The 14,414-nt window shown below is 49.7% G+C and overlaps 1 protein-coding gene across 1 annotated transcript in view; it reads right to left on the bottom strand.

Moving 5' to 3' along the window:
- Positions 1-1,273: 1,273 nt before the first annotated feature.
- The window catches only part of Polr1a (RNA polymerase I subunit A), a 64,191-nt gene continuing 51,050 nt past the window's right edge, over positions 1,274-14,414 (bottom strand). The window contains exons 24-34 of the mRNA XM_041639341.1: positions 14,196-14,410; positions 13,483-13,650; positions 12,579-12,714; positions 12,078-12,235; positions 7,977-8,103; positions 6,302-6,412; positions 5,464-5,739; positions 4,386-4,586; positions 3,067-3,184; positions 2,427-2,591; positions 1,274-2,164 (exon numbers count right to left, since the gene is read on the bottom strand). Of these exons, the coding sequence (XP_041495275.1) occupies positions 2,064-2,164; positions 2,427-2,591; positions 3,067-3,184; positions 4,386-4,586; positions 5,464-5,739; positions 6,302-6,412; positions 7,977-8,103; positions 12,078-12,235; positions 12,579-12,714; positions 13,483-13,650; positions 14,196-14,410 (1,776 nt within the window). The 3' untranslated portion in view covers positions 1,274-2,063. The remainder of the gene's footprint in view (positions 2,165-2,426; positions 2,592-3,066; positions 3,185-4,385; positions 4,587-5,463; positions 5,740-6,301; positions 6,413-7,976; positions 8,104-12,077; positions 12,236-12,578; positions 12,715-13,482; positions 13,651-14,195; positions 14,411-14,414) is intronic.

Genomic DNA, 14,414 nt, shown 5'->3' with positions numbered 1-14,414 from the left:
GTCTCACAGTTATGTGAAGTTAGTTTTAAGTTAGAGTACTTAGGACTGGGTTAACTAAGCCTGTTCTTGCTGTATAATCTTCTGGAGCTCTTCCCACACACAGGTTGCATCCCAGGTCATTCTATCTTAATCTTGGAGTGTGGTTTTATTATCAGCCTTCTAAAATAGTCGCTAGGTGCCGGGGACAGAGTTTAGAGGTAGGCCTGGCATGAGCGCCCTGGGCTGTCCTCAGCACTGAAGGGGGATATGACTCCACTCCCAAGCAGAGGAGTAGCGAGAGCACATTGGGCTGTTCGTATCTAGAGCCTGCTCACCTCCCTCTCACGGGGTCATTTTATAGAATCACTTGTTTGTTTTGGTATTTCTCTGTTCGGAACCCTTTGAGGCTGGTCTCCATGGCAGGTTATGGCAACAGTCTTGGGAGTATTCTCAGGACTGCAAATGTTCTTTTTCTGAACAAAGTTTGAGTTTAAGAGTTACAGTGGCCCAAGTTAAATGTGAGAGAGAAGATGGAGACAGAGGGATCAGATACTGCGAGGATGGGTAGCCGCCACCACCTCAGGCTCCAGTACAGGCCAGGTCAGGCACAGGGGAGGTCAGTCCCTAGCCATGCTTTTCCACTCAGGGTTTGCTCCTTCAGCTCCATGCACTTCAGTTCCGGGGGAGGCTGGGGCCATGAAACCATATATTCTCTAGATGCCACAGCCCTAGCTTATTTTTCCTACGAGGACACCTTCTCACCACTCTACTCCACATAGAAACAGTAATGAGTTTACCTTTTCACCCTGAGAATGAGTGCCTTATCCTGCGGGCTGCGTCCTCAGGGTAGGGTTTTCCAGGGACCCTTCCTCCCTGCCTCCCTTTGAAGCTGTGACATTCTTCTATGCCATGTCCTATAGTCTGTCACAAGGTGCTGGCTTTCTTGGGTGCACACAGGAGGCACGGGCTGGATCCCATCATGAGCCTGGAAAAGGCTACAGAGTCTCTCTCTTGGCAAGGCCTACCTTTAACCCAGCTCATTCTTGAGGCCACTGCGGCCCTCTTACTCCACAAAGGTTGACACAAATTCTTCCCATAGGCTTCTGTTCTGTGCTTCTGGCCATGGGGCCTGGGAGTCAGAGGTGAAGAATGGGGGTCAGGGCTGAGACCTGTCCATAGATTGCCAAATAAAAGCAGGAAGAAGTAACTGAACTTTGACTGTGCCAAGAAAATCCCAATGATCAGATGTAAAAACTATAAATGAAGGGAACAGATTAAAAACCTATGTCTTGATTCTCTCCCAACAGCCAGTCCTGGCTATGTTTATTACTCAGACCATGCTGGAACAACAGTGGACAAAAATAGAATCGGCCATGGTCGAACAAAGCCTCTGCCCTTTCGTCCTAGTCAGGACACCTTATCGCATGCCTCAAAGACCTCACAGTACAGAGCCCGTGGGTGACTGCAGGCTTTGACATGAAGCTAGGAGCAGAGGCAGGAAGGCCAGGCTACTTGCTAAATAGCCCCAGAGGGACCCCTGGGGCTTTCTGTGAGGTAGAGAACTGCTGGGGTCCCGGAGATGTCCTGGCTGTGGGGCTAGTCTGCTCTGGTGCATGCAGTCATACAGCAATGCCAACAGGACCAGGCAGGGCCTTGCGTCACTTTGTCTTTGGCCTGGGTGGAGACTCTTTGAGTACTCTCCTCTGGAGGCTGCACCAAAGAGGGCAGGGAGGGGAAGCCATTTCATGTCCTTTCAGGCTCTTCAGGAGGCCCCAGGGATGCTTTCTCAGCCACTGGCAATGGTTCTCACCGGTGGCACCTGGGACTGCCAACAGCAATGGCTCACAGTGGCATTTTTGCTGTGAAGTCCTGGGCATTCGTCAGGGATTTGGCCGAGGCCTCCTGGAGCACAGGTAAAGCCATGGTCATCCTGAGGGCTTGGGCAGCCTTGTTACTGAACCCGAGATGGGAGCAGAAAAGTGAAGCTGGCCCAAGCTGCTTTCTGGAGCCCAAGGTCTGCTATGTCACTCTGAATGGCCAGCTGTGCCCACCCTCAGGTCCTCCGGGCTAGGCAGACAATGCTGCTATCTTAGGGGCTGCTTGAGCTCGAACAGGCCTGTCCCGCCTTTGACGACTTTCCCCACCACGAGACAGGCTGAAGGTGATTTCAGTTCATCATGGGATCCTGTGAGAAACAGAAGAGCCTGTGTCGGGGTCTGAGGACTCAATGCCGAGGTTGTGTAGCGGGTGCCTCAGAGGCCCTGCACACTCACACTGTGGCCCTGTACCTAGTTTGGAAGAGGAGACACCCCGCCTTATTCCATCAGAATGCAGACCTTTACTGTCTGTTGCTTCTCCACTTCTGATTCCAAGTTTACCCATGCAAAGACGCACTGCGGGACGAGCCAATTTGACTAGGGAAGGCCCAAGTCACTGCTCACACTCACCCATCATGGTTGCCTGTTTGAGAAACTGGAAGCTGGTTTCAAATGTCATCTGCTGCAAAGGGGAGGAACTTGACTGGATCCCAAAGCGATTGAGTGGCTTATAAACACCCTCAAAACACATATAGTCAGCGACCAGGGAGAGATGGCGAGGGTCAACTGCAATGCCTGTCACGGGGCAGAATTAGGAGGGGTAAGCAGTGACAGGAGAAGAGTTGGGGAGCAACACCTGACACAAGGCAGCTGCGACCACACCCCAAGGTGCCTCTCAGCTCCTCTACCCCTCACCCTACACCTGGCCCAGGCACTGCGCGGACTCCATCGTCACATAAGTTCATCTAGTAGCACAAGAAACAAGAATCTGTTGGACGGTGCTGTTTCTACCTGGAATCTAGAACCTTGATGGGTCAAGCCATGAACCCTGAACTTCACAAAAGGCACCAGCAACTGGGACATCACTGAGTGGCTTCAAGAGTCAAAGCCACCATCGCCCATGCTCTCTCATGGGGACTCTCAAGCAACTACAGCCCCTGTATACTCCACACCACGCTTCTGTTCCCACCTGCATGCACGGCTGACTCGGTTCTCTGCCATGCCATTGGGCACTCCCACTAGGCCAGGTATGCTGTCATGTTCTGCTTACCATACACTGCAAACACATCCTTAATCTCCTTCTCAATGACCCTCAGTGCAGCCTCGATGCCGTAAGTGTTGGCCATGGCGTGGATGTCATTGGAGTAGAGGCGGCGCAGGTCCAGCACCTGGGCAAGGGAAGGAGAGACTGACCTAAGTGCCCATTGCCAGCTCTCTTCTGTGTGCATGTCCTCTACCATTCTCGCTTGCCTTGTGCCCATGGCTGACCCAGCTGGTGCCAAGTGTGCAGAGGCAGCAGGGATGAGGGAAAGGGATGCTGCTGGCAGAACTGCTGCTGCACACCAGTCAGGGCTGTTGTGACCAGACAACTCAGGACGCACTTTAGATTCAGCAAGAAACATTTTTTCGTTGTTCATTATTATACTTTTAACAAAGATCTGTTTACTGGGATGGATGCTTGGGAGGTAAGGAGCAGTCCCTCAAACACCTCTCTAGGGTGCCCAGGGCAGGAACAGGTTGAACCCCACAAGTTCCTGGGCCTCATTAGAGGCCTGAGGCTCCAACTGAGCCAGAGGGACTCTCAGTGGCTCTGCACTATGGATGGAGCGGGCCCTGCCGCAGTACTAGCCACACTGCACAGGAGACGGAGATAGGCTGCCAGGCTGAGCACTTGAAACAAACCCCAAGTGAATATAGCCACATCCTGCGCACTCAGGAGATACAGATCTCTTCCTGCTCACCCCTTGGGCAAGCTCTTGGTAAAAAGCTCTAGAGCACCATTGGTGGAGGCAGAAGCACGGGAGCACAGGACTTTAGACAGTGCAATGTGGACGAGGAGATAAGGGACCAGAACAGCCCCAAACTCCTAAGTAGCCTGGAGGAAACCCTTATGCCCTGAAGCGTTCTATAGAAAGGAGAAAGGACTGGGGAGGAGATGGGATGGAGCACAGGGTCTCCTTCAGCTCCTGGCAGGCGCTCTGTGTTGGGCTGCAGCTACCTTTACCAGATAAAGCGAGCAGCAGTACTCAGGCCAGCAATGCAGCAAAGTGCTCCCTATACTCTACTTTAGGAAGAACTTCATTTCAAGAGAAAATAAAACACAAAGAGGGTTCTCAAATGACTCTGAGAAAGTCTGGGCTAATGTCGAGCAGGTTTCTATACTGCCAACCTAATAGGCACCAAGAGTTCCTGGGTCATGGATGAGGGCGCACACTTGATTTGGGGACCAGAGTGTATGTAGCACATATGTTTCAGCAGGGTCCAGTTGGCTGACTGGAGCTCAACTCCCAGGGCCTAGTTCCCAGAAGAATATGAGGTCAGGGCTGAGGATTTGTCACAGAGCAGCACCCAGGCTGCAGGCTCACACACCTCGGAGTACTTGAACAGCTCGGGGAGGTTGATTCCCTCTGTGTTCAGCACAAGCTCCTTCTCATTCTTACTGTTGGTTGTTTCGTTCAGGAGGCACCGAGTGATTCCCTTGGTTGTATAGACAATGGCATTGTGGGCCAAGGCCATAACCAAGGAGCTCATGTCAAAATTAGTCTTCATCAGTGGGAGCTTCAGAGTTACCTACAAGAGAAAGAGAGTTGGGTCAGGGAAGACACTTTTCCTAGCCCCATCAACAGGGCAGAAGCCTGCAGGTCCACTCAGTGGTCTGGTTGGGGAGACCATCCTGCTGCAGAGGCTGGCAGGAGGACTGAATTTGGGTAGTTTAACTGACCCAAACTCAAGGTTGAAACAGGCAACAGAAGTCAGTGAGGACACTGAGACTCAAGCCCACCCCACTGCCGGTCCTTTCAATGGCCACAATGCAGTGCCTGCTACTTTGGGCTCGGGGTCCACAGCAAGTTCTGTTATACAAGCTACCACTTGGGAACCATGGAGTTTGACTAAAGAGAAGACAAGGAGTACGTCGATGCTGATATCAAAACAATCAACAACCATGAAATCCTTAGGAGGGCCAGGGGACATTTGGGGGCAGAAGAACTGATGGGCTACTGTCTCCTGGCAGGAAGGAAGCTGTCATATCTGCGGTGTATGGTGACATGTTTGTGTGCAGAGATTAAAGGATGTGACTCATTTCAAAGATTTACACTTACAAGGCCTGTAGTTGAGACTCACAAGCACACTTTTCTGAGCACTGGTTGGAAAGAGGGGTGCGTAAGGCTGTGCTTTAGAGGATAGAGTCTTCTGGGGGTGCTGGAGAAATGGCTCAGTGGTTAATAACACTGGTTGCTCTCCCAAAGGACCTAGGTTTAATTCCCAGCACCCACATGGTGGCTTACAACCATCTGTAACTCCATTTTCTGGGGATCTGATGCCCTTTCTGGCCTCCAAGGGCACTGTACACATGTGCAGCCATCCTTAAAGACAAACACCCATATGCATAAAATATTAGAAAAGGAAGAGAGCTTCTTCAGGAGATGGCCCAGCTGAACAGACTGACCTGGCACCATAGGCTCTCCTCTGTGTCATACTGGTAGTCCTCAACGAATGAGTGGGCCTCCCGCACAGTCTGGATCCTGCGTTCCACAGCCTCTGCTCCCTGAGGCCTGGAGTGCCGGCGGGGAGGCTTCTGGGATGATTCCTCCTCCAGGCCTGAACCCTCTTCCTCACCTGGCTCATGAGCCTGGTGGGCACCTTCACTGTTGATGTTCCCTTCCTCTTGGGCATCCTCCTCCTCCACTTCCTCCTCCCCTTCTTCCTCACTCTCATAGTCAACCTGGCCAGGAAGTGAAATGCAGGCAGTTAGTGGGGGTCTAGTCACCTGGACTGTCTATGGAGCAAGCACTGCACCCCGTGCTGGCCCACACTAGTAGCTTTCCTGCTCTGGCCTGCTCACCTTCCTCCATTGACCTTCCTTGGCTGTTGCTCTGAGACTTCTCAGTCCTGAGAAGCAAGCCCTCCAAGGTGGCCTGCTTGCCACACAGCTTCCCTGGCTCACAGACTTTCTGAGCTATCTCTCCTATGACCCCTCCCCCCCCAACCGCCTCTGTAACCTTCTCTTTGTCCTTAGAGAGACTATGACACTAGGGATTGGTCTGACAAACAGGAGACACTCTGATTTATTGTCAGTCTCCTCCAGGTCCTTGAGTCTGACTTGTATCCAGGGTTAACCAGATTCAAGGAAAGTCCTGTCTGCTCAATCAAGAGGTATGCTGGACAGACAGGTCTTACTTCAATCTTCTGGTGGGGTCCAATCACGACAGAGAGGTATAGCCTCTAGGTCAGGGAGAATTCCTGAGGTGTGAGCACAGCCCCTGCACTAAGACAGCAGCCCTCACCTCCTCCTCTTGCTTCTCCTTGCGTTTGGTGTCAGAAGCATCTGCATCGCCCTCCTCAGCTTCAGCATCCACAATGTTCCCCTCCTCCTCTTCATCCCCTTCTTCCTCTCTCTGTAGTTTGAGAGTAAGGAGAAAAATAGTGATTCCCAATAATCAGTAGTCAGAGAATCCATCTGTCCACCCAATGACGCTTTTACTTAATGATCTATCCAATCCACCTTCCCACTTGTCCATCAGTCCACTACCCACCTGCTACCTAACCCAGTCCATCTACCCAGTGTCTACTCATCTAGCCTTGGGTTTGCAAACCTTTTTTTCCCCTTTAGCTTTTTTCCCTTTCACTTTTACATGCACCTGCGAAGTCTTTCAGGTTTAAGAGGTTTTTTTTTTTGTTTGTTTTTTCAAGACAAGGTTTCTCTAGGTAGCCCTGGCTGTTCTGGAATTCACTCTGTAGACCATCCTAGACTTGAACGCAGAGATCCCCTACCTCTGCCTCCTCAGTACTGGGATTAAAAGTGTGGGTCACCACCACCCAGTCAAGAGTTTTTAGAAATTACCTTTAGGTAGCATACACAGCGGTGGGCTTTGTTTAGCGCCTGAGTACTCTCGGTACACTTCCCCCTTCGTTGCCCTCTCCATCTTTCCTCCTTGCTCGTTCATTAGATCCTATGGCTCACCACACATTTCCTCCTTCCACTTTCACGTCATATATATATACTTCAGTACTCTTTCCTATTTACTCCTTAACTTTTAAAAAAGGGATTAGGGATGCAGTTTAGTGGTAGAGGGCCACCTCAAATCATTACAAGATGATAAAAATATTGCTCCAACAATGTTAGTGGAGGCAAGGAAGAAAAGCTGTCTTTCTCTTCCTGGCCTTAGTTTCAAGTTTCTAAGCCTCTTTCTGGCTAAGTCAAGACTGGGCAGATGGTTAAATACAACCCATGTCAATCTGTGCTTGAGTTAGTAAAATGGCAAAGCCACAGGACAGGAGGAACCTAGCACTTTCTCTGATCTAGATATGCCCAAAGACAGGTGGCACAGAGCCAGGCAGGGAATTCCCAGTACATGTGATACCTCACCCAGGTAGGCTCACTGCATCAGCACTGGCCTCTGCTTACAGCGCTAGGTAGTGCTAGTCCCTGGCCTTAGGGACCTCCTACACTGCCCCTTACCTGGTCCACTTCTACCTCCCCTGCTTTGCTACCAACAGTTTTTTCTGCTCCTTCTCTTTTGTCACTGAGGTTCAACTTCTCTGCTTCAAATCACATTTCTAGGCCTTGATGGTTTGGGCAAAGTTAAATGCAGAGAAAAATGAGACCAGAACAAGGACGTTCAAAGGCTCAGTGCACACCATCTTTGGGATGGAAACTTCTTACAGGCAGCCCCTGAGATCAGAGATGGATGTCTGTAGGTCCGACCCAGAGCTGGGCAAACCATATTGCTGGCACCCTCCCTGGCCTGGTCCACCACGCCTGGGAGTGAGTGCAGCTTGCAGGCCAAGAGCAGCAGATAATGCTGAGGTGTGTGGAAAGATGGGCTAGTGTCAAGAAGAATCTTGTAGAGTGCTGAGAACTGTCATGACACGGCCCCTGGAGACATGGGAGTCTTTCATGCCTCTCAGACTTAGGATGAGTCCTATGCACTTCGTAAGGGGTCTCTAGCACTTGCTCACCCGGTTCTTCCCGGAGTCCTCCGCGTCATCAAGGTCCTTCTGTGTAGCCCTTCTAGTATTCACACTTCTGAAGGCCGATGCTTTGCTATTCTTCTTTTTGATGGCTTCCATTAGTAGTTTAAAGAATCTGTATGAGAAGAAAGCCATGCAGTCCCGTCAGGATAAGTGTACCCTACCCTCTCGATGCTGAGCGATTGGCACGGGAGCTAGCACAAAGGACTAAGGCCAGTTTCTCCTACCTTCCTCTACCTTCTCCCACTTGATCTGTCAGAAAGAACATCAGTCCTACACTCTAGCCTGCTTCCTCTGGATACATACTCTGCAACTCCTAGACTAGAGTGATTCCTGCACATTTTGATTTGCTTGTCTGGACAATGCGGGTTTTAATATGTATGGTGTACACTTGTTCTAAGAAGCATCAGACACTTTCCCTAAGGCTTGGTAGAGCTTACATTTGGTAACTGATAGTTGTTGGTGCCACTGCACTACATTCTAATCAGCACAGCAGAACCAATTGTAGGAGATGGGAACCCACCCTGCCTGGGACAGCCTGTCCCATCCCAGACACCTGCAGTATCTCAAGAAAGTAGGTCTGGCTGGGTCAAAGGAACCCCCAGCCTCATATATGCAAACCCCATCAACTGAATGAGAGAAGGCTTTAAAGTGCACTAGAACTTCAAAAGGTAGTGCAGCAGGCTTTGTGGTACAGAATCATACACAGATCAGAAGCAAACCTAACTGCAAACACTCATCACCCCCATCCCTCCCAAGCTCCCTATTTTAAGGGTGCCTCAGTCTTTCAGCTTGCCCCATCTCTATCTTGCCATTTTTATAATCTCCATTCCCTAATCAGGCACTCAGACCATCCCAAATTGAACTGCTTTTAATTTTACAAAATATTAGTTCTTACCCCAACCCTTGCATTCATCCATTCTATATTCTGAGTCCAACCCTGCGCCTAAACCCACACTAGTCCTGTAGGTAAAGAGAATGATGAAAAGATAGGCTCCCAGCCCCCAAGAAGCATGGAGTCTTACTTTGAGAAGCAGGAGGTCAAATATTTTGATCATTAAATCCTAAAGAATGTCATTTCCCTACCCACATTTTATATTTTTTTAAAAACAATCTTTTTAAATACCAATCCCAGTTCACTCCCTCCTCCCTCTCCCCTCCCATTTTTAAAGATGTACTTATTTTATGTGTTCAGTGTTTGCCTGCATGTATGTATGGGCACCACGTGTGTGCCTGATACCCATGGAGTCCAGAAGAGGGCATCAAATTCCCTGGACCTGGAGTTACAGATGCTTGTAAACCACCATGCGGATGCTGGGAAGCAAACCTGGACCTCTACTGTGGTCTCTTAACCTCCGTTCCATTTCTCCAGCCACCCCCTCCTGTTTGCCTTTTTAAAGAGTGTATGGTTTTGTTGAGACCCACTAAGCCACTGACAAGCTTGCTCACCAGATGCTGAGGAAGGGGGGTAGGAGAGTCAGAAAAGAGGAGGCAGGGATGACTTTGGAAAGACACAATCTAAGTGGAAAGAGTGGACACTGAAGATGTGAGAGCCCAGATCTCATATGCTATGAGGAACCACTTAGGGTGGAACAAGGCAGACAGGTGCTTCTCCCTGAGGCTAGGTTCTCCCTATCGTCAGTGCCTCTGCCTGTCTCATGTGGACACCCAGCTCTGAGGTTTCTTGTTGTCCCTCTCTTCCTACTCTCAGGCATCCTTTGGTATCTGTATTCTAAGCAACATTCCCAATCTGCTACCATCCTCCAAGGCTAGGATGAAGCGAGGATGTAACTCCTCTAAAACACCTTTTGGTGTCCAGAACTATTGAGAACATGGGTGAAGGTGGACGAGCTAGGTGCTTCTGAATGGGGCGTAGCAATGTACAGTGTTTTCCTGAGGTGCTGTCAACGTGCTCTTCAGTGATGGTCTAAGAGCAAGGGGGTCACGACCCTCAGTGAATGCTCTTTGAAGGTCATGCTATTTGTCAGTGTGGCAAATGAAAGGAACCAGAGAGGCATATGGCAGAGGACCCACCCACCCCACAGAAACAATTATGAACTGGGAACATGACCCTTCGATGCCTCCAAAAGTGCCTGTCAAAAAATCCTCCCCACCTACTGCTTCAAGAGTCGGTTTCTGCTCAGTGGCTCAGATTGCAGGAGGGGCTGTAGGGTTAAGTCTCTGGTGGGGCAGGAGCCAGAACCTACGGTCCTTGAGTCTTAGTTCAGTGCTCTTTCTACTTTAGCACTCTGGCCCATTCTTGTAGGTTAGTCACACAAATAGTAAAAGTGATAGGTGCCTGTGGAGGAGATACCTAAGACCACCTGGGCTTCCGTGTCCCCATTATTCTTCCTTTTCTTTCCACTATGCATTAAAACAAACAAACTCCTGATCCCACAGATGAGGAGGAGAAAAGGAAAAGAGGTGGCAGAGGCAGGAGGCGAAGGGAAGGAAGGAAAAACAGCACAGGGGGAGGGCTCTCATGCCCTCTTCCATTTCCTGTGAGCTCTCAGGCCATAAGTGGTTGAGTCACTCACTGCCTGGGCTGACAAAGAACTCTAAAACCGCAGCCCAGATTACAGGCTGCTCTTACTTTTATTGGCCTGAGACCTCAGAGGCCTGCTACAGAGTCATGAAGAGTACTTCTGTCCAAAGTGTCGGAGTACACAAGGCCTTGTTTATCACAGCTTTTCAAGTGTGCAAGCAAAACATGCCTAAGAGCTGAAAAAGTACTTCACTGCTGAGAACAGCCATAGCTGTCACTTGCTGGGAAGAAACAAACAAAAACGTGGTATAGGAACTGATGTGATGGCTCAGTGGTTAAGAGCACTTGCGGCTCTTCCAAAGGCTAGAGAACCTATGTTACCTGTAAGCCCAGTACCAGGGAGATCTGACATCTCTGGCCTCTTTGGATCATGCCCGTACCCACAGACACACACATACAGACATAATTAAAATAATACATATAAATCTTTCTTTAAAAAATGTCTTACTGTCTTTACTCCCACAGGGTAGACAGAACTCTAAGTTCAGCTGGCATGTGCCTCATGGTGTCTTACCTGCTTGGCAGCTAAAGCTTCTGGGTGAAGAGAAATGGGGCAAACTGTCAACAGACAATTTTTGAGACTCAGTTCTTTCCTTCCACTCTATGAGATCCCAGGGATCAAATGTCAAGTTTGGTAGCATGTTTCTTTACCCACTGAGCCATCTTGCTGGCCTGGTTCTCTATAAGTTAGCAGCTCTGGGATCCTGTCTACATTAAAGGCAGTGGTCAGGGGCCTATGGCTGTATCCTGTTAACGATAGCATCTCTTTTGCCTAAAAGTGTATTTACTAGCTGCTGAGACTTAAACGTTAGGAGTCTGATTTCCTTTCTCTCCCTCTCCCCAACAAAACAAAACAAAACCAAAAAAAAAAAGCACGTAACACAAGACAAGAGGAGGCAAGCTTTTCATGTTTTAAAACAGAAGATATGGACACCCTGGCCCACATTTTTGCACATGAGAGCCAACCTCCTGAAATAAGTTCCACACTCTGCTAGTGGCCTCCCAACCCGCTTCACCACCATCAGGGTCAGGGGCAAGCCACCCTTCTGACCTTGTACACTCAGCATTATGGCCTATGCTTTCAAATACACAGCAGTAACCTGAACTTGAGAGAAAACGGAAGTTCATTCTCCGTACCTGATAGAAACCAGAATTTTTAAGCTGAGGATCCACTACAGAAGAACTTTAAAAACAACAGGCCACTGGTTTCCTATCAGCAGACTAGAAATACATGAGGAACCACATTACAGTCTGGAATCACACGGCATCCAACTCTATACCATGTGCTGGTCTGAACCACAGAAGCACCACAGGGAAGGGGCTCCTTCCATATGTTATACCATAAACTAGAGAGGACTCATCAATCCAAGACAAGCAGAGGGAATGACAAGTGACTCAGAAGGGTCTCACTAACAGGCCAGATTGGGGTAAGGGCTCAATATTAGGTGGCAGGGCCTACTGTTTTCTAAAACACTTCCTTTGTGGGATCACGCCAGGAGTGCTTCATGGGTCAAGGTCAAAGATGAACATAGTGAAGTCCTGACCTGGTTTCCATGAAGTGCAAGATGTCCTCAGGTCTCAGGCACTTCTCCTGCTGGTAATATGCATGTGGCAGGAACTGAAACCGGAGCTCATACATCCGGAATTTGTTCTGTTTTTCTCCCATATGGAAGGACTCTTGGACATCGACTTTCTGCAATACCTAGGACCAGATGAACACAGGCCCCAGGTGACTGTCCTGCACGTGGGTCACAAGATACCACGTCTGAGGCAGCTGCGGCCATAGCCCCAAACTCTGTACAAATCCTTGGGGTGTGTCGGGGAGTACAGCGCCTCCTGTGGTCATCTCCTGGGGTCTGCTAAGTTAACCCAGGGCTCATTCTTACTGCATCCATCAGGCAGGTGCTATGGAACTGACAATGACCTTCAAAGCTTCTTCCTGCTCAGTGCCTGGCAGAGACAGTGTCTATCTCTCCGGCAGAAGATGCCTGGGCAGCAGGATTAGACCTCCACCCAGTGTGTAATCCAGTATGAGAAACAGTTACCTCCCCCAGGCACACCCTGGTGAGCTGCTTCTTTAGGCTCTTCACTCTCTTCAATGCTTTCTTGGTGTTGAACACAGGCACACTCATCATGGGTGTCTTGATGTTGGCACTGGCCACCATGAGAATCTCCCTCAGTCTGTCAAAGAATAAGGACACATCTCATGAGATATAACCAAATCTTGTTTACCTGAAGCCTCTTTTAAAGATGGCAGTTTGTCTGTGGTATGAGAAGCCCTGGGATATTTATTACAGGGGAATATGTTTTGTCAGACTCCTCCCTGCAGTACTGGCTCGGCATGCAGAGTTAGATCTAAGGCCTGCTTCCTTCACTGTTCTCAGCACTTGGCAGCTGGAGCTAACCAAACAGATGAGAGAGAGGAAAGACTAAACTAGACCAGCCTTACCAACCCCACAGTCTGTGGGCTCAGCCTCCTGCAGTCATGGGTGAAGACCCTCGTGTTGGGAGGTTAGGGAAGCCACCCAGAGTCAATCTCCCTGCAATGGAATGACTTGAATGCCAGGACTGAGGGCCACACTTTCTGCTTTCTCAGAAATCATCACACTGCGTGTACAAACAAGTACCTAAAGGGCCAAGGCCACAGAAATGGCACTCCTGGAGTTGGGAGATCAGGGGGCACTGTGCTGGAGTGTTAACAATGTTCTTGTGTGTACGGTCTCATTAGCATTTCTGCTAACTTGATGAAGGAAGTGGCGGAGTGATAAAAAGGGATCTAAACATCTAGCCACAGAAAGCACTCTGGCTCCAAATACACTCCAAAATTTCAACTGAGGATCCAGACTAGAGAAGACATAATCTCTCACTCACCAGCTCCCTTCCCTGTCCCTTTCTCAGGGGCACCACAGACCTCACAACTGTACAGTGTGCACCCTCGTTCCCCCATACCTTGGAATGCCCAGAGTGACATTCATCTCGCCTCTGCCTGCAAAGTGGAAGGTGTTCAGTGTCATCTGTGTGGAGGGCTCCCCGATGCTCTGGGCAGCCAGTAGGCCAACAGCCTCGCCTGGGTCACACAGGGAGCGCTGCCACTTTAGCTGCAGTAAGGTTCTCAGGCTGGAGACAGAAGGGGACAGAAGAAATCAAGAACAAGTATTGGACTGCCCACCACACCACCAGAAACCAGAGCCCTAGCTGGTTCCTTGTTTGAATTATTCAGGTTTGCCACGAGAATATCAAGTGTCCTTGCCAGGCCAGACACAGGTCTCTCAGCAGTGGTTACTTTAGGGACCACTCACATCCCCTCCCCCACTAGCAAGAGAGGCTTGGAGAAGCCTACACTTCTTGCTGTGCAAACTGAAAACAGGTTCAGGCTTACCAAGCAGCCAGAGGTAGGGGTGTCCACTTGTATGTGGAGATCACATCACATGTACCTGCACTACCTTCACTCTCTTCACTCTCACAAACTGGGATGTGTATGAACAACTCTGTGTGGAGGGCAGTGCACATGTGCAGGAAGCCACAGAGCTACATGTCCATACATGTTCTTCCAGGTGCTTTCGAAGGCAATTGTCACCTTCTGGGAGGCAGGTAGAGGCTGCCTTCCTCTTCTGGAGAGGGTCAGGAGACCCACCCACCATGACACTGATCAACATCCTCACCTGTCTAGAGAAAGCTCTGATTTCTTGTAACTCCTCTCTGCTTGAGCTGCCCACTCCTGAGTGTAGTCATCAATTTTTTTTTCAAATGTTTCAGACACAGACGCAAAGTAGATGTCTGGGCGCCACACAGACAGGCTAGGGTCGGGACAAGGAGCAGCCCTCTTCTGGTATTTCCATCGGCTCTGCTCATCTAGTTCATACCACATCTGCAACATCTGA

This window comes from Microtus oregoni, unplaced genomic scaffold (assembly GCF_018167655.1).
Source record: "Microtus oregoni isolate MIOR12 unplaced genomic scaffold, Mior012 000002F_ref0000024, whole genome shotgun sequence".
Classification (NCBI taxonomy): Eukaryota; Metazoa; Chordata; class Mammalia; order Rodentia; family Cricetidae; genus Microtus; species Microtus oregoni.
Note: the sequence above shows the minus strand (reverse complement) of the source record. Positions and strands in the feature narration are given on the sequence as shown.